We start from the raw sequence: 20,386 nt of genomic DNA, 5'->3' as shown, positions 1-20,386 counted from the left end.
CATCATAGTGGACCCTTGGTAGGTTTTAGGGAGGCATGGGGGTAGTTTGCCCAGAGTCCTATTATACTGTATATGAAGGCAGCCCTTCATGTAAGTGATTTAACCTTCCAGCAAGGCATTTTTAATTCTAGAAACTGAAGAATGGTATACCAATTTTCTACAATTCTCTGATCACACAATACAGTCCGAATCAAAATTTTAAAACGTTACAACATAATCCTTCTTCATGAATGACCAGTGTTTTCTAACAACTATTTTCTTACAAGCTAAAGCTGGAAGGTGCATGTAAAATACTGTACCTCAATAATGATATTTGGATAGTATCCCAGGTAAACAGCATCTTCCTTTACAGATGTGTCGTATGAGATTGTATAAGTGAGTTGTCCTCCCACTGCTGTAACCTATAAACAATAAAATAATATTTTACATTACTTCTTTTAAAAGATGCATATAAATGGATTTTTTAATAAATAGTATTAACCAAGTCAAAATCTATTAAAAAATATATATTTCAAAAAGGAAGAAACAGGGAAAATGCTCATGACATAAAAACCAATAAAACATTTTTTTCTAGGTATGCAATATTAAAATCTAACATATATTAAACACTACCCTATGTGTCTCATAAAGAAATATATCTGCAATACCAATATCATTTTATTACTAATTACACCCATATTGTCATTCGTATGATGCATTTTTGTTTGTATGTATTGGTTGTATGTATGAAATGTATTGCCCATATAATATTTATAGTTCCTTGCCCATGTGCACTTTTTATCACATCCCACATACACTTAACTCTCCTGTAGGCAAGCCTATGTGAGTTTGAGAACATTTTTGTGAGTGCTAATGTGAACTGGCTTTAGTAAATTTGGAAGTTGGGGTTTTGTCCAACTCGTGCAGGTTTTCTCCTGTTATCCAGCAGTGTTTGCCAATTTACAAGCACTCACAGGTTAGTGACTAAAACCAAGAGTTAGGGACAGCATTGTGTGCTGAATGTAAGCATAGTATCCTCCTCCTCCAGACGGTCCTAATGGCCAGAGCTGGCCAGAGGCATGGCTAGGTTTAGCCTTTGTTTCTCTGGCTTGGACACATCTGTTTCAGATGTAAATGTTCACATTGTTACATAACAATTTTAAAATCACCTTATGTTGCTTTATACTATAGCGTAGTTATATTTAACATATGACATTATGAGACTAAGCAGTGACACATTATAATTCACTAACTATCTGAGTAGGTGGGAAGTAATCTGTAGAACAAACGCTTCTGAAACCCTATGACTCTAATAACTGAAACATATCTGAAAATAACCAATAACGATGAATAAAATATAGATCAGAAACCTAACAATTTAAAGCACATTATAATGTAATGTAAGCAGCAAGCCACAGAAAAAATGCTGTTTCTCTGCAGAGTATTAGACTGAATAGGGAATTCTTAATCTATTTCAATACAAATAGCATTCAAACTCCATTAACTACCTCTGAGTACTGTTCTTATTTAAATGAATTATAGGGTTTTCATTTGCTGTTTTAAAAATATATTGGAATTTTACTACATTTTCTTCAGTTGCCAGCCTGTGCCTCTGTTTCTAAGTCAGAAAAACATGAGGTATGCAAGGAATGATCTGAATATTTTCATTAAAGGTTTGAGCAATGATAATCATCAGAACATTTCAAAGAGCTAACTAGAATAAGGTATGTGGATATACATATTCTTTCGTTTGATTTTCTTTCTTCTAAAAGCCTACGTTTGTTCAAATGGAACACATTCTACTTGTCTTCCAAAACAATTTTGCATATAAAAGGTAAACTGGTGGGAGAACAGGGACACTCTGTGTAGAATGAATGTATACTGCAGATTTTGCAGGTAGCAATTACTCCACAAGCTGCAGGGGACCTGGATCCTCCTCTCTGGCAGCTGGTGAATGTCTGTCCGATGAAACCCCTCTACTGCTGCCCCACACTTCCGCCGGGGCTTTTTTGACGGTGCTCGGTCATAGAAGCCCTGGCGGAAGTTTCGGGTAGCAGCGGAAATTGTCTACGCACATTGCGCAGACATTCACCGGCTGCCCCCACAACACAGCAGGCAGTCTGACGCATGGAGGACAAGTCTGGGGATGCTTTGGTAAGTCGGGGGGGGGGCAGAGTGACATATCAGGGGATAAAGGCATATAGAGGGTATAAGGCATATCTGGGGGGCAGAGTGGCATATAGGGGGCAGATGTGCATAACTGGGGGACAGGTTGGCAAATAAAAGGATTATAGTTTTTATTAAATAAGAAAAAATAGTTTGCATGTGAATTCATATTTACTAGTAAAACTTTTTTCATATAGGGTAGTCTTTCTTTTTTCCTTAAATTAATATTAAAATTTTGGGAGGTAGCATTATAATCAAGCAAATACTGTTAATACAGTGATATAATGTAAATCACTTAATGTTTTCAAGTAACTGCATATTAGCCATTTGTATGTGTTTTATAGCTGTTAATTTATCCTAATCTACTAGAATAACACCCTGACTTCTCATCATACTACTTTGTGGTAAACAGCAGGATGGCACAGTCTGCATTACCCAGCCAGTCATTCTGATTAATAAAAGTCTATGAAGGAACAGACATCATTAGCTGTGCCACAAAGAATCATCTACAAAGGATGTCCCTAAAGGGCAGTTATTTTATTTTAATCCCCCTCAACCAGAAACAAGATGGGGTGAGGAGGAGACACGGTTTTTAACCACCCCTTAGGTGGTTGTGGTGGGGGACATGTTTGGCAACATACTCCAATAGGTTAGTTTAAATACCCACTGTAAACGTGGATTTTTTTATGCCAACTTGCAAGAACTAGCAGTTGACTGAAATATACAGAAACAAAACAGATGGGGTGAGCAGAGTATTTTTTTTCTACTATACCACCCATGTTGATTTAATTGCTCTTGCCCCACCAAGCACGGGGCGGGGAATCATCAGCATGCCCTTGGTAAATAGAGGGTCTTTGAGGGGGCTGTTTATTTTTCCTTTCATTTTTTCCTATTTAATGATTGTGGATAGAAGGAGGGATGGACATGAAAAGTAAATGGCTATACATTTACAATTATCAATATCTTGCCAGTTTTTATCTACATTGTGCATGTATTAATCAATGCAGTTGTCAACACATGAGATTTACAATGATGCATTATTTGCTGTCACTACTGTCTAATTACAGGCAGTTCAAATCACCTTCATAAAAAGATCACAACAACTATTAATCATCTAGTGGAACATCAAAATATGCAGTGAAAGATGCTTTAAATTCCAGGCTGAGGAAAGTAAAAAAGAGCATTGACAGATATCTGGAAGTACATAAAGTGGATAAAGTAGACATCCTGATCCCTTCTGACAGCCAATAAAGAAATATTCATGTTTTGAGAGCACTACATGAAGATTTACTGAGGGAAACTGAGGGTTCATTTAAGAATTTGTATTAACTCAATTGAATTTGTCTAAGTAGCTAATAAGAAGTTAAAGGGTAGACACAGATTCTTATTAAATCCATAATGTCTACTTTTTTAGACCAAATTATTAGTGTACATTGTTTTCCTTACTGTATGTGTAATCGTCTTTTATTTTTTTGTGTTAAAGATGAAACCCCAAGAAATTGTTTTTAATTAATGCCCATCCAAATCTAAAAATGCCCTTCTTAATGAGTGCAGTCTTCACTTTTTTAACAATGTGCTTCAAGTGGATTTGATGAGTGATTCAGGTTAAACCATTCCATATCCTTAATAAAAAAATGCTTATAAGGTTCTGATGCTATGGACTTACCGTCAGGTTAAATAATATTAAAAGTTAAAAGGGTAATTGATGTTGTTGGCTTTACATAGCCCAGCTAGGAAATTTATGTGCACAAATTGGTGTTACAATCAAAATCAAGTGTGGGATATTTGAGTCTCTGACATCTGAAATGGTACACTTTATCAAGGTACCATGTAGTTCATACCACTAGTAACTTTAACAACCTGCAATTATTCGCGACATTGGGTCAGCCACATAATGCCTTGTTAAAAAAATGCCTTATTAATATATATTTTTCAGTGCATTGCATCAAAATTATGCTTGGGACCAGTGTTCCCTCTAAGCTGTGCGCTTGTGCGCGCGCACATAGCTTTTTTAGAGAGCGCACACGTCCAAAAATTGTGTGCACAAAAGTTTTTTCCAAAAAAAGAAAAAAATAATAATTTTTTGGAAACTTTATGCGGCGCGGATATTGTGCGCACAAAATTTTTGGTCTGTGAAAATTTTTGCACAAGAGAAATTTTCTGCGCACGCCAACTATTAGAAAATAGAAATAGAAAAATTAGATGGAACATTGCTTGGGACTAGTGAAAATGTATTTGCCAGTGTATTATTGAGTATTTATGCATTTACTGGCTACATAAAAATGTCATACTTCTATACATGTTAGACATTTTTTTTTTAACGTTTCTCAATGACTGGTAACTTTTAAAACATGTATAAATGACTTACCATATATGATAAACTGCAAATAAATACACATTTCTTAATGTATAAATAAAAGATGTATTGGTATAAATATATTCTCGAAAAATAAAAACTAGGTAAATTATAAATATAATCTCTCTTAAAAAAACAAAGTCCCATTGCCAATTGTGTCTCAAAAACAGCTTCCCATTGCCAACACTGTCTCACAAAACAGCTTCCCTTTGCCAGCCATGTCCCCTAATAGCTTATCAGTGCCAACAGCTTCCCAGAGCCACCCCTGACGCCTAACAGTTTCCCATTGCCAACCTAGTCCAAGAAACAGCTTCCCAGTGCCAACATTGTTGAAAAAAGCAGCTTCCCAGTGCAGAGGCGTATCTACTGAAAATAGCGCCTATGGCAAGCACTGAAATTGCGCCCCTGTCCAAATATCTAAAACCAATTTACTAGCCCCTGCTGCCCATATATATAAATATATAAATATTAGACCATGCTGCCGATAGCAGGTATAGATCAACACACAAACCCAGATCAATTGAAATTCACTTGTGATCTCAGCACTGAAGGTATATATCAAATAAACAGAATCAGACATACAAATCCTAAGATTGTGGGGGGAGGGAGGGGGTAGATAGTGTGGGGGGGTAGATAGTGGGGAGGGGAATAGATAGTGGGGAGGGGGGAGTGGGGGTAGATAGTGGGGAGGGGGGAGTGGGGGTAGATAGTGGGGAGGGGGGAGAGGGGGGTTAGATAGCGAAAGGGGAGAGGGGGTAGATAGTGAGGAGGGAGGGGGTATATAGTGAGGAGGGAGGGAGGGGGGAGATAGTGATGAGAGGTATAATATCCCTTTTAATGCTTAGGTATCTAATTAGCATGTTCTCTGGTGTGTGGCAAGTTTCCAGACACAATAACGTGTAATGAAGTAACTGTGCCAATAAGGGCGCTAAACCCAAGATAAGGAGCGCAAATATTTACGCTGTGGGGGGAACAAAAAAAAAGCTTTAGAGAGTAGAACTAAGCCTTGGATATCAAGTGCTAACACCTAGACTTAGCCAAGGCTTAGTACTATGCTCCGAACATGTACATAGTGAGGAGGGAGGGAGGGTAGATAGTGAGGAGGGAGGGGGGCATATAGTGAGGATGGGGGGTAGATAGTGAGAAGAGAGGGGGTAGATAGTGAGAAGGGAGGGAGTGGGGATAGATAGTGAAAAGGGAGTGAGAGGGGGGTAGATAGTGAGAAGGGGTAGAAAAGGGGGAAAGGTAGATAGTGAGAATGAGTGAGAATGAATGAATGTGTGGATGAATTGTCTGAATGAGGGAGATAATTAATGAGGTGGTGAGAATGCATTAATAAATGTGTAAATTTGTGTGAATGAGAGAGAATAAATGATTGTGTGAATTAATTATGTGAATGAAAGTGTGAATTAGTGAGTGACTGTTAAAGTGTTTGTTTGCATGATAGATGTAAAATTGATTTGTGGAAAGGCAAAGATGGCACAAGTAGGATGTTTGAGCGTTGGGGACCAAGATGACACAGGCAGGGTGTTTATGGGACAAAGATGGCACAGGCCGGCCTGTTTGGGGACGAAGTTGACTCATGCTGGGATGTTTGGGGACAAAGATGGTAAATCCTATGTGTGTAATCTGGGTGCTGGTCAGGTTCTATGTGGGCAGTGTGTACGCCAGAGCTGGCTTTGCGTTGTGCAACCTGTGATCTATGCCTGTAGTTTTATCTCTTGCTATGTTTCCATACATTATTATTGTATACCTGCAAATACGGGATTTGTATGTCTGATTCTATGCCTCCAGTGCTGAGTTCACATGTGAACAATAATAATAACAATATTTTTATATATATATATATATATATCATTGCTAACAGCAATCACACTCCTATCATGCAAAGTCAGCTAGTACATGCTGGAATCTGGGTATGCCTGGGCATGATAGGAGTATGATTGCTGTTAACAATCATGTATATATATATATATATATATATATATATATATATATTAATATTGTTATTGAATTTTTTGTCCTATTTTGCTGTGTTACTTACTTTACATAAAAGTGTGAGATTTTTTTTATGGTGGGGGTCATATTTGGTTAAATGCTAGATTTTCAGTTTCAGTCCAGAATTTTCATTTCGGTGCATCCCTAAGCCAGACAATGAAGTGGTAGGCCTACACCACATCAATGTTTGGGTTAGTATATAGTGATAGGAGTTACGCTACCAAATACTCTAGGTACGCCCCTCCCCCTAACAGCTTTCCAGTCTCCATGATCCCCTGGCACTGCCCTTCAAAACTCCAGCCTCATCATTTCTTGTCTTTAGACACATAACACAGGTGTCCTGATTTGGACATCTAAAATGTTGGGTGGAGTAAACTGTGAAAATATTTCTTAACACATGATTTTTACAGAACTTACAGCAAACATAAAGAAGGAAAACAAATGTTCTCACTAAGCATTCTATATAGAAAATTTTCACTTGTTTGGAGGGTCACAAATGGCTATATTTTAGACATTTGTGCAAACGAAATATTGCAGTTCCCACTTTTTGTACCTGAGCTCCATGCTTTTTTAAAAGGAATGTTGATAATGTAATAAGATAGTAAGACATTTCTTTAAAAAGCTTTACCGAATATCTCAGTTTGTCTTAGTCTGTCAATTCTAGTTTTGTCATACCCCTTGAATACACAAATTGTATGAAGTGCTGCATAAATTGTTGGCACTATATAAAAAAAAGATACTAATAACAATAAAACTTAGCTTAGTGCTCTTTAAAAGACTGAGGGCTATGCTACCTCTTTTCTCTTTCTCTTAAATGCGGTAAAAATTCAGAATATCCTTCAGAATTACCCATCTTATTTACTAAGCATTTGAAATGGTGCATTATATAGTTTTCAAGGCTGGATTCAGTCACCTCAGAATTAGAATAATTAATTGCATGCCCCACTCTAGACCGTAACTACAGCAGCGCAGGGCGATACAAAGACCTCATCTTTTCTACCTCTCTCTCTATGTGGACACTGACAATTTCCACTAACAATGAATAAACCTGGAAATCATTTCAGTTGACACCATCAACCCAGAAGCCTTATAAGCATTGCAGGTTAGGGGAGATGGCATCTCTTTTTGGGCATAACAATATGGCAAACCATATATCTGTATTACATTATCGTTGTAGGCACCATGATATATCTAGCCTTTGCACAAACTAAACCACTTTACCTGTATGTATGTATGTATGTATACCTATTTTCAAGCATAGAAAACAATCAATCAATTTTGGACCACCTAATCTAGCTGTTGTTTTGAATAAAGGAGAGTTCCCAGTGATGTCAAAATAAAGGATCACAGTTGATTAAGTTGTAAAATTAAACTTCATTTGCTTCTCATGTTTGTCCCTCTGTCAAACAGTAATAAAATATGATCCAATTTTCAATTGATTACAAAGCAGCATAACATTCATATGTTACTTAATTGTGTATAACTGCTTGGGATGGAAATAAAAATATGAGAAAAATATGAGAAAAAAAGAGAAAAAAATCCAATACATGTCAGAAACGACCATTGCTTACAAATGAGAAAAATAAAAGTAAAAAAAAAGATTTTGGACCACCTAATCTAGCTGTTGTTTTGAATAAAGGAGAGTTCCCAGTGATGTCAAAATAAAGGATCACAGTTGATTAAGTTGTAAAATTAAACTTCATTTGCTTCTCATGTTTGTCCCTCTGTCAAACAGTAATAAAATATGATCCAATTTTCAATTGATTACAAAGCAGCATAACATTCATATGTTACTTAATTGTGTATAACTGCTTGGGATGGAAATAAAAATATGAGAAAAATATGAGAAAAAAAGAGAAAAAAATCCAATACATGTCAGAAACGACCATTGCTTACAAATGAGAAAAATAAAAGTAAAAAAAAAGATTAGACAATTTCCCATATATTAACTCAAAATGTATAAGCCCTATTATTGCCCACATTGAGCATGGATCCAGATTATGATTCCTGAAACCAGTAGACCACATCGGCACCTCCACAAAACTGCATCTAAGATCTATGGTAAGACCCATAGATATAGAGGATATGTAAAGTAGAACCTATGCAAATGCAAATGCAATAAATATACCATAGGGCTATCTTGTTGGCATTGTTTCTACAGATAATGTTAAATAACTCCTCAAAAACAGAGAAATGCTACACAAAATGTTTATCATCATTTTTGCGTCTGTGTTTTCTTAACACAGGCAAACTACCGGTAGTTGGAAAGTAACTTTTATGTAACTTTATGGACACAGAAGTATATCCTAGACTGCAGCACAAGCGAATCTCAAAGGATTTTGAGAAGTCAATTTTGAATCTAAAGCCACCTTCTCCTGCATGATCTGGAAATTCCTGATATTTCCACCTCAGTGCTAAGACATCCAGTTTGAAATTGTAGCATGTCTAAAACCAACTCTGCATACTAATATACCTGCTGAAGAAAGGAGAAGGCACACAAAGCCTCCTGACCATTGCCATTCTCTAAAAAATTATAAAGAGTTGCCCAAATGCAATAGTCAACCCATAGGCTGCAGTTTCATGTAATCACTCTGAAAACAAGACATATTTTTATCACTCCCGGTTTTTAAAAAGATGCTTACATCATATAAATCCTGTAGATATTATAAAAAAGTTTTAAGTGCATTTTTCTGTTTCCTAGCCACAGTGGTTGCATAATTGTTTAATTCTACTCACAACAATGTTGTTTAGAAGCAAAACAACCACTAAATGGTAATTGCAAATTACTTATGCATTGTGCTACACGGGACATATGTATTATTTCAGCTTTCACGGTTGTATAAATGTAAATTACTATATTCTGTGAAGCCTAATTTATTTTATTAGCTATCACTATCCAACTAAATGCCGGCGTCCTACAGATATACATAGTATAGTGTTATTTATGCTGGGAATTAAAGAATGATGGGGGATACTGGATCCATAAGTATAGTGATAATCGTTTGGTCTGTGCTAAGCAGTAAGATTATACCACAATGTTTATTTTTTTTTTTGTTAGGAGCTACAGATGAGCAAATCTTCTAACGTCCTGAATTGGTAATTGCTTCATACCTAACACTATTTAACTGCAAATCAAGTTCCTCGAGGTGCCCTGAATGATTGTCGTTAAATACATACAGTATATGTGGAAGATGACAATAACATTAACATTTTCTTTTTTAAAACAGGTTAAGAATATAGAGATCAGAGTAGATCATCAAGCTACAAGTTGGTTCTCCAGTGAATTTACAATATAAAGACAAAACAAATAAAAAATCTGTTTATTAAAATAAAGTTGTCTCCATGTTCTTTTCTGTGCGAGGTGAGAACACATAAGTATAACACTTTGTCTGCTATCATATAGAAATGATAAACATGAGAAAAAGTCAGAATGTGGATTCAAGAAGATTGAACCAGTGAAGAAGTGTTGGGTCAAGTAAGCTACATAATGCAGAAAAGGATGTTTGACGATTGGTGGTCTAGTGCAGTACCACGAGGTGTACTGGAATGTATTCCGTATCTTGAGTTTAAGGTCATTGTCTAGTATGTCAATAAACCCTGTCCAGGTCTGAAAAAAAATATTAGTTCTTGGTTCCTGATTCAGACTGGCCTCCAGCCAGTCCATCCTTCAAATGGACTGCTTTTCGTCCCTGCTAAGTTTAGTTTTATTACAGTGTAGGTCTCGTTAATAATGCCCAAAATAGCCATTTACAGGGAGATACCTTGTAAAGGAAAGTCTAGCATTTTATAGAAAAGACACATGGTGTTCCAGAATAGTTTTATTGAGAGACATTGCCATAAAATTATAGATATATTTAAAGTGACGTAAGAACCAAAACAGAAAGAGGACAATTAAAAAATGTATCTGCTTTGTTTGGAAAGCTAAAAAACCCAGATTGAAATCTGTTGTTATGGCCCGGAAACCGAAATGCGGTGGTTTGGGCTTTCCCATTCTTAAAAATATATATTTGGCGAATATAATGGTCCATATTTATAGACTACAACTAGTAGATTCATTTAATGAAGGGTGGTATGCAATTGAGTCGGAGTCATGTGGCTTTAATAACCTGGCTGATAACATTTGGTATTCTCTATTTCCAAAACAAATTTTAAACATAAGAAGCTCCAATTTAATTTTGGGGCAGATACTTTCAACTTGGGAATATATATATAAAAAAAACCTGAATCTTAATAGAGGGATTCCGCCCTTCTCTAAACTTAAATTAGTAGAACATCTTATTCCTAACATAAATCTTGATGACTGGAGAAACAAAGGTATATTGGTTCTCGATCAGCTTATGGCTACTGCAGGACCTAAACCTTTTCCTCAATTGATGCAAGAATATGACTTATCTAATGCCGATAACTTTAAATACCTAAGAATAAAAAACTTTTTATTGAAAAAGCTACCTAATCGGGAGCTGTCCACACGATTTAGGAAAATATTTACAGGAAACGCTGTAGATAAAGTGCTATCGAAGTGTTCAGAACTAATTTGTTTTGTTATGCTTGGTAAAACATCTCCAGCGATTAATATATGGGAACAAGAACTAAATATTAAGATTGACCAGGATAACTGGAATAGATCCCTATATGATGTTACGGTATCCATCCATTCATTATCGTTAGCAGAAACTCAATTTAAAATCTTGAATAGGTGGTATATGGTTCCAACGAGGCTGCATAAGATGTATACAAACTGTTCTGAAATTTGCTGGAGATGCAAAGTAGAAAAGGGAAATTTTATCCACATTTGGTGGAATTGTGTGGGCGTTAAAAATCTTTGGTCTAAGATCTATGATCTTATTTTTGCTTTAACTGCAAAGAATATAAATCAATCTCCCACAACAGCCTTACTACACTTAGAGTGGCCAAATTGCAGTAACTGGGAAAAACAATTTATTATTCATTGCTTTATTGCAGTGAAAATCACGATTGCTCGTATGTGGAAACAAAATCTTTCCATTGCTTGAACATGGCAATTTCTCAGTTGAAGTTCCAAATAAAAATGGAAAGACAGCTTTATAGATCATATTTTTACTCTGTAAAGAAATCGGTAGTATGGGCCTCCTGGTTGGAGAAGCTGTTGGGAGTTATGGAATAGTGCCTGGGTTTGTTGGCTGTTTCTCTTTTCACTCTTGATAAGATTAAATGGATTAATGAATAATGAAACAAATTGGGTTCATGGGTCCTCACGAATTCTCAATGCAGCTTATATGTACAAATTCCCATTTTTTCCTCTTTTTTTTTCTCTTTTTTTAAGATATAATGTCTGTACATGTCTTATGTATGTATATCTGTTTGACTCTTTGTCTATATCAAAAAACAAATAAAGATCTATTGAAACAAAAAAAAATGTATCTAATGCTTTTTTATAACATGTTCTTTTGATGCATTCCAGCTGGTGAAAAAACATAATCAGAGATGATTCGCACAGTGCACAAATCAAATGTTAGGGCCTGAAAGCAGCCATATTTTAAACAAAAAAATGCAGTTTCAATGTTTTTTCCCCCATGGACATGCTTATGGACATAATTTGCTTGCATTAACAAGACAATGTGTGCGTCAGAGAGAAATCAACATCTGATTGCTTTTCAGTCTTCATATAGCACTTTAATGTTTAACCCCTTCAGGACCAGGGTTTTGATACTAAGGTGTCTCTAAAAGACCGGAGCCGTTTTTGTGTTTTTGCTATGTCTTTCTTCAACTGTAATTTCTCTCTTATCAATTAGTGCACCCACACAAATCATATATTGTTTTTTTTCAGCACAAGTAGGACTTTCATTTGAAACCATATTAAGCTGGGTATTGCAAGGCATGCATCACGTTTTTAAAAAGTAATTTTTTTCAAATTTGGCATGGTAGGCTAATAACTCCAATAGTTGTCACAGATACTGATTATCCCCCCAAAATTATATGTTTATGAACAGTAGATGAGTCAAGGTGTACAACTAGGGTAATTTTGACACTTTTAAAACAGGGATTATATCGCCAATTTTTTGCATATGTTGCAATGTTGCTTTAGATTTCATATTATATTTTGTATAGAATATGTGCAACTGCAGAAAAAAAACACCAAAGTGTGTTCACCAACATCCCCTGGTTCCAACAAGGTCTCACATGCATGGTTCATGCATTTTTTGAGGAGGCTATGAGGGCAAAAATGGAACATGCGCATTTTAGTATTCAAATTTGGAATTTTCAGAAATTGGCTTACTGGGCCCATATCCCATTTGGGACATTTTGGAAGCCCCCACTGTACATTACCCCATAAAAGTACCGTATTTGCTCGATTATAAGACGAGGTTTTGAGAGAGAGTGTGTGTTAGTTAAATGGGGGTATAGGGTGTGTGTGTGTTAAATGGGGGCATAGGGCATTTCTGGAGTGGCGTTAAGGGGGCATTTAATAGAGCACTCTGCCTCCTGAAATGCCTTATTCCTCCCTATATGCCACTCTGCCCCATAATATGCCTTTTAATCCCCTAAATGCCAGAGTGGCATATAGGGGTATAAGGCATTTCTGGAGGCAGAGTGGCACATAGGGGGTCAAAAGGCATACCATGGGGCACAGTGGCATATAGAGGGTTAAAAGGCATATCATGGGCCACAGTGCCATATTGGAGTGGCAAGCCTGGGGGCAGATGTGCGTAAATGGGGGACAGGTTGGAAAATACAAGAAATAAAAACAAAAAAAATATTTTTCTCAATCATAGCTTTTATTAAAAAAAATAGTTTACATGAATTAACATTTACTGGTAAAACTTTTTTCCTTTGGGGTCGTCTTATATTCAGGCTTTTTCTTTTTTTACTAAGTTAATATTCAGATTTTGGGGGGTCGTCTTATAATCAGGAAATTTCTTCGTAAAAAAAAACACTTACATATGCAGCCACTCTGCCCCCGCGAGATATGCTGCTACTCTGCCCTTCCCAGACATGCTGCCACTCTGCCCCCCGAGATATGTTGCCACTCTACCCCCCCTGAGATATGCACTCTGCCCCCGAGATGTGTCCCCCCGAGATATGCTGCCACTCTACCCCCCCTGAGATATGCTGCCACTCTGCCCCCAAGAGGCCCCTCCCCCAGACTTACCGGTGCAGACTCCCCGGGGTCTTGCAGGGCCGGCGGGGGACAGCTACGCAGTACGCGTACTCAACTTCCGGTTCTGGCACTTCCGCCGTGGGAAGTGCCGGCAAGGAAGGTTGTTAGCGTACATTGCGCAGACGTTCACCGGCTGCGGCGACGCAAGCGTTAACAACCTCAGCTGCCGGCACGTCTGCACGATGTGCAGATGTGCCGGCAGCGGGGGCTGTTTACGCACATCGCCGCTGCTGGTGAACGTCTGCGCGATGCGCTTAGACAATTTCCCGTGCCGGCACTCCCCTCGTGGGGAGATGTTCACCGGCAGCGGCGATGCGAGCATAAACAGCCTCCGCTGCCGCCACGTCTGCAATATGTGCTTTAAAATCTCCCTTGGCGGGACTCCCCCCGTGGGAATTCCCGGCAAGGGAGATTGTTAAAGCACATCGTGTAGACGTGCCGGCAGCGGAGGTTGTTTGAGCGTATCAGAGAGTAGGATACAGGTCCCCTGATCGGCTGCGGGGGATCTGTATCCTAACCCCGCTGCCTGCCCGGTGCCCGGGACTGGGCGTCGGGCGCTAGACCCCGAATATAGGCCGCACCCCCACTTTAAAGACTTAAAGTGGGGAGGAAAAGTTCGGCCTATATGGGAGCCAATACGGTAATATGTTTTTTCCACAATTACCCTAGATGACCCCTCTCTCTTTCTAAGGGTCATCCAAGGGCTGCCATAATGATCAGATCACTGCTATTGGCCAGGAGTGATCTGATCATCATCAGGCGACTTACTAAACTCACAGCATTTGACCTGGAAGAGCCCTGGACTTCCAGGTCAGTGCTGTTATTTTTTTTGATAATTTTTTAAAACTCTTTCAATGCTAATGCTCCATTGGAGCACAGCAGTGACTGATATTTAGTCCCTACAAGCTTGTGGGGACAAATGTTAATCCCTGCAATGCCGCGATTGTGTCATACACATTGCGGCATTGAAGGAGTTAACGCTGCACTGTCGCTCTCATGGAGCGATCAGGCAGCAGGGGAGGGTTGGGGCTGGTCTCCACACTCATGTGGATACCGAAGAACCCTCTCCCCCTGTCCCTGAAGCTGCCTCTGGCAGCTGGTACGCAATTGCTGGTCAATAGGCTTCCATGCCTACATGAGTGATCAAAGGGCTTGTGAGGGCTCGTTTTTGCTGTTGCTGGTCTGCCTGGGCTTCCAGGCAGACTACCAGCAGCAGAGCCCCATACAAAAAGGGATTTAAACCCTAAAATGCCGTGACATTGAAGGGGTTAACGCTGCACTGTCACACTCATGGATCGATCAGGCAGCAGGGGGATGTTGTGTCAGGTCACATTCAACACTCAACCCAATTCAACACAATCAACACTCAACCCCCTTTCCTGAAGCTGCGTGTGGCAGCTGAAAACGCGATTGCAGGTTTTCCTGCAATCGCGTTTTCAGCCTACAGAATCACTCCGTGGGAGTGATCTCGGGGACGGGCTTGGAGTGGCTGTGCTGGTCTGCCCAGACTCCTGGGCAGACATCAGCAGCAGCGCCCCCGCGATCACGATTGTGGCGATGTGGGGCCGGTTTTTGGGGATGACGTACCTGGTACGTCCCGGTCTGGTGGTGACATGTGACCAGGACGTACCAGGTACGTCCCGCTCCAGAAGGGGTTAATACAAATACTAATTTATCTACAGTAGCACAACACCTTCTAGTTATATAGCACCTTTCTCCCAGTGGGACTCAAAGAGCACATTCTTGAAATGAAATAATAGCTACCCAATGAACGTTACTCATTTATCGACCGTGGAAGGATGAAGGGTTGAGTTGGTGAACCTGAGTTCCTAATGATTGAATAGGCTCTGCAGTCAGACGCATTTACCAACTGAGGTATCTCACCGGCTACAGAATGTTCACAGTTAGTTTAAACGTAAGTAAAACATCTTTCTGTCTAGCAGGTCTGTCTGAAACAGTTATATACTCATGGTGACATTCAACCAACTTTTTCAATGGCACAAAAATGAATGTGAATGGCATAAATTTTTATGCTACTCTGTGCTCTCACTGAAAATGTATATACGTAAAGCCCATTTCAATGCAGTACAGTTAAGGATCATGTACAATCAACACAACACCTGTCTAATGGGGCACCGGTTGGGAATATTTGTCAGGCACAATGCATCTATACAGAAAAGACATAATCCTATACGCAGATAACAAGCTGTTGGCTTCATCAAGGCCTCTTTATGTTTTGTTGTTCACATTAATTATGTACATTGACTCTCACTTTCTTGACAGCAATTCCATTATTGTAATGCCTTCATAATGCCTTTGATTTATAATTATTTCCCCACCACTCACTACGTCAGTAAATAATAATACCTACACAGCAAAGGTCTAAGCAGGCTGTGAAAAGCAGTGTTAGGAGCCATTGGGGTTTCAACCAGAAACCTTGCCTCTGGTAATAAGTAGACTTAACTCTCTGGTGGCTTTTAAGCTGTCTGTTTCCCTATCTCCCTATGGACATAAGATACCTGCCTGCTTCTGCATCAGCTGTGGCTTTTTATGGCAATCAAGGGCCTATAAATACCTGGGTATACTCCTACCTCAGCTCTAGTGGCCCTGTTTGTACTCTGATGACTTCTGTACTACTGCTTATTATTTGAACTTTGACCCTTAGCTTATGACATTGAACCTGGTTTACCCCTTTATACTGTGAATGAGTTGGATCATCTGGACTTTGACTTATTGGAGTGGGCTTTGACTCCTCTTCTGGATTGTCCCTTGGTACCGTCCTACAGACTCCCATACCATCTCTTTGTGGGACAGACCTCCTTGCCAAATGTTACATTTGTTTTAAATAAGTATTATTTTCTAACTAATGTTTATTGTTTAGCTGTATAGCAAATATACTGTATTGTTAGAGAAAAAATGTTAAAACAAAAGATGCCCAGCATCAAAAGCGTTAAAAGCATTGTTACAATAGAAATACGGGCACTCTTCTCGCTATCCCCTTGATGAAGTGAGGTGATCTCACGAAACGAGTTAAGTGGACCTTCACCAATAGCTCCACGTATTCCAGTACCGGACTGCTAAGCTTCACGCACGGGAACTGCAGAAGTACTATAATTTGTCTCCAAAAGGCAGAGAGGGACACACTGTGATGAGCAGCATTGGAGTGGATGAAGATTCAATGTCATCAACGTGACACCTAATTAAAGTGTCTTATGAACTATTGAACTTTTTATTTCATATATTTTATTTTCTCTATTTATTTATTTTTCATTGATTATTTCACTTACTGCAATTTAACTAATTGATTAATGTACTGTTCCTAATCTATATTTAGTGATTACACTCTCCACAGACTGTATACAAAATGTATTTATTTTAATTGATTAAGACATAGAGGCATTTATATAGTAATTTATTATCTCTTTCAGTCAGTTGATACCATCAATTACATTGTCTCATGTTTAAACAACTACAATAAGACCTGAAAACACAGCCTGTGCAGGTGTCCCCTCACACACAATTACTACTAATTATTTAAAGTAGTGTAGGGTGGCACACTCCATTCAGTCAATCTTTTGTGGATAGTATAGAGTAGGAGCAGTCCTCAGATTTTTGTGAGGGCACTTAATACCATATCTTCTTTATCAAGGACCGATACAAGTTAAGAAACACACATAACTATCTAGCTGGATTACAGGTAAAGATTGTGATGTCTTTAAAAGGAGCCCTTGCTAGGTTGTCCCTAAATGTAACTGTGCTACAATGATGTGACCCTCTGTAAATTTAGCACAGGCATCATTTTGCTTTTGAGCAGTTGTGTATGTCCTACATTTCACAGGACCTATAAGTGACATGGTACAGCTATATCATACATTAAAATTCTAGATGTACATGAATGACATTTGATAAATGACATGCAGTTAGACTTTCTTTAAAAGCTTTCTGTGTCTGATACAGGTTGAGATCACACTAATTTGATTACTGTGCATCATTTACGGAACATTAGCGACAAGTACACTTTATGAATACAATTGTGAACATATTTAATGTACAAGGAAACATTTTAATTACAAATGTTTTTTTTTTAAACTTAACATATATAGTTATTCATTTATTAACTAGGTTTTAGAAGAGTATATACAGTATCTATAGATATATCTATAGACTGACATAAAATTTATTTTCCACTTTCACAACTTGTCACAGAGATTTTACTATTATAGGAAATAATGTGCTTTCTCAAGTGTCCTTTCATTTTTAATTTATTAGGCATTTGTTGTAATAACGTTGATGATAATGAACTTCATTAAGCTTTATCTTATATGTCGAAACATTTCCCCATAGAATTCTTTCTTAATTTAGCACTAAGTATACCATTAATCATGATAATGGAAACTCTGTGTGCAGGGAAAGTAATAAAAACTAAATTCTATGGTGATTTGGGTTTTTTTTACATCGAGTGGATCATGTGGCTATTCCATGGACATCAGACTGATATATTTTATTTTAACTTTCATCACATACATACAGTTGGTATAAGAATAACACTGATAATACATAATGTTGAAATTAACAAATCTTTAATGAGAAATCTGCATTTAATCCTATGAATCCTGCTTGTCCACTTAACATTCTTAATGCTGTGGTTGATTCATATATGTAAAAGTCGAGGGGTCATTCAAACAAACCAGAATCGATTTAGGTCGCATGCCCTTGAAAGTTAATTTCATTATGATATGAGCAAATGTCAGTAAACGTGGAGACCAAGCATAGATTTAGTGGCGTCTGGGTGCAGTGTTTCTTCTGCTCCCCCATAACTTACAAGCATACATACCAACATGCAGACTTGCTCTAGCACCCACTCTAACAATGTATACTTACATATACACACACATTCTTTCTCCTGCTACTCCTCTCCATCTCCTAGTAACCCTAGGCTCAACCCTGATACTCCAACACCATATGCTGACACACACACTCATGATAGCACCATAAACTGACACCTATAGATACATGCTAACACCAAATACTACCACACTCATTCTAACAACATACACTAACATACACTAACACCAAACAGTAACAGATACACACATGCTATCATATGATCACAAACACCAACAACTTACAGTAACACACACACGCTAACACCATACAATCATGCAACCTGCATGCTAACACCATACACTAATACACACTCTAACACTATAAGCTGACACAACATTCACACTAATGCCATACAGTAACAAGCACCATATGCTCATAACACCAGACTCTTGTACACATGCACACACACTATACAACATACACTGAGTTTATAACTACAGTACAGTGCACACATTACATGCACACATGCTACTTCATCCTTCTCTCTCTCGTGGAGGTCTGTCACCACTGTAGCTTACACACTCGCTACGCTGATGCCTCTCTGCTACTGCTGGGTCACGCTATATGACCCTGCTAGGAATTCAGTTACTCTGGACCTCAGTTACTGGGTACCTAAATATTGTGCACTCGCCTCAGATCACCCCTTGAGAGAGAAGGGAGCCCAGGCCCTTTGCTTAGCGGACATCCCCCCTGATGGCGCCCTGAAGACAAAGCCCACATGTGCCCCCCATTGCAGCTTTTTTCTGCCTGTACTTAGTTCCAACTACCAAGCAGCTTGAAGGTTAATAAATCTTTGAGTTGCTTGTTTTTTACCTTGCACATCACATGTGTCGAGTGTACAAGTACAAATGGAGTTGGTAGTAGTGAATATGAATGGTGGACTTTATTACAACTAATGAAGATTTAATGCTGTAAACTAGCATGCACTAGCTGTTAAATGAATAGAACTTTTCATTGTGGTTTTTTCTCAAACCTTTGTCACCTTTTGCATTTAGAAATAAGGCATGGAAATCAATCATATTTGAATATTCTATATTCAATATTCAAATTGAAATTCTTGCTATTGCATGCTCTTTGGCTATCATTGCAGGAGCAATTATATGCTGCCAAAATTCCCTGAAGAAATTTTTGAAATGCTTTATAAATTACAAATAAGAGATAATCGAACATACAGTGCTGAATGCATTTAACATTACTATGTATTCATGCATTCACAGCTTAAAGCAATTGCCTCACACAGTTCATGCAGCATTAGTACATGGGATTTATCTGCACTAACCATATCAGAAATCTTGTGGGAATTGTGTCTCATTATATAGGTGAAAGTCATATGCACTGAAGGCACATAAAATAAGGTTTTGAAAAACTGTAAACAAATTCATTTGGGTTAAACAGTCATCTTTGTTTCCTCATGCATACTGTCTTTTCTTGTTGCTATCACTGTGTTTGAGCAGAAGTAGGGAGGCTTTAGCCCCCTGATTAAGGCAGACTGTTCAAGTGTGTACTGAGGCTTCAGCTGGAGAGATGGGTCCATCTATCATAATAATAAGCTATTACCACTGATGGGTCACAACTCATCGAAAAGACAGGTAGGCTAATTGGCTCAATTCAGTCAGCTTTAAATGTGACTTAAGGAGGTCTGCAGCACTTTGCAGGTAATGTTCAATCAGCCAACAAACTACTTTTTAAATAATTCATCACATTTTAAATTGGAAATTGTTGCATGGTATTCTTTCCAAGATGCAAACTTCAGAATGTAATTAGCTATTGTTCACTTCAATAAGAAGCCTTAAGCATAAGTTCACCTATAAAGATACAAATACTATTAAAAGTGTAAGTTAAAGTCATATATTATTAGTATT

At 38.1% G+C, this 20,386-nt stretch overlaps 1 protein-coding gene across 5 annotated transcripts in view; it reads right to left on the bottom strand.

The window, feature by feature from the left end:
• The window catches only part of LAMA2 (laminin subunit alpha 2), a 349,942-nt gene that overhangs the window by 189,523 nt on the left and 140,033 nt on the right, over window positions 1-20,386 (bottom strand). For all 5 annotated transcript variants that reach the window (XM_053458972.1, XM_053458973.1, XM_053458974.1 and 2 more), the window contains exon 13: window positions 300-401. In XM_053458972.1, coding sequence (XP_053314947.1) covers window positions 300-401 — 102 coding nt within the window. The remainder of the gene's footprint in view (window positions 1-299; window positions 402-20,386) is intronic.

Source organism: Spea bombifrons, chromosome 3, assembly GCF_027358695.1.
Source record: "Spea bombifrons isolate aSpeBom1 chromosome 3, aSpeBom1.2.pri, whole genome shotgun sequence".
Lineage (NCBI taxonomy): Eukaryota > Metazoa > Chordata > Amphibia > Anura > Pelobatidae > Spea > Spea bombifrons.
Note: the sequence above shows the minus strand (reverse complement) of the source record. Positions and strands in the feature narration are given on the sequence as shown.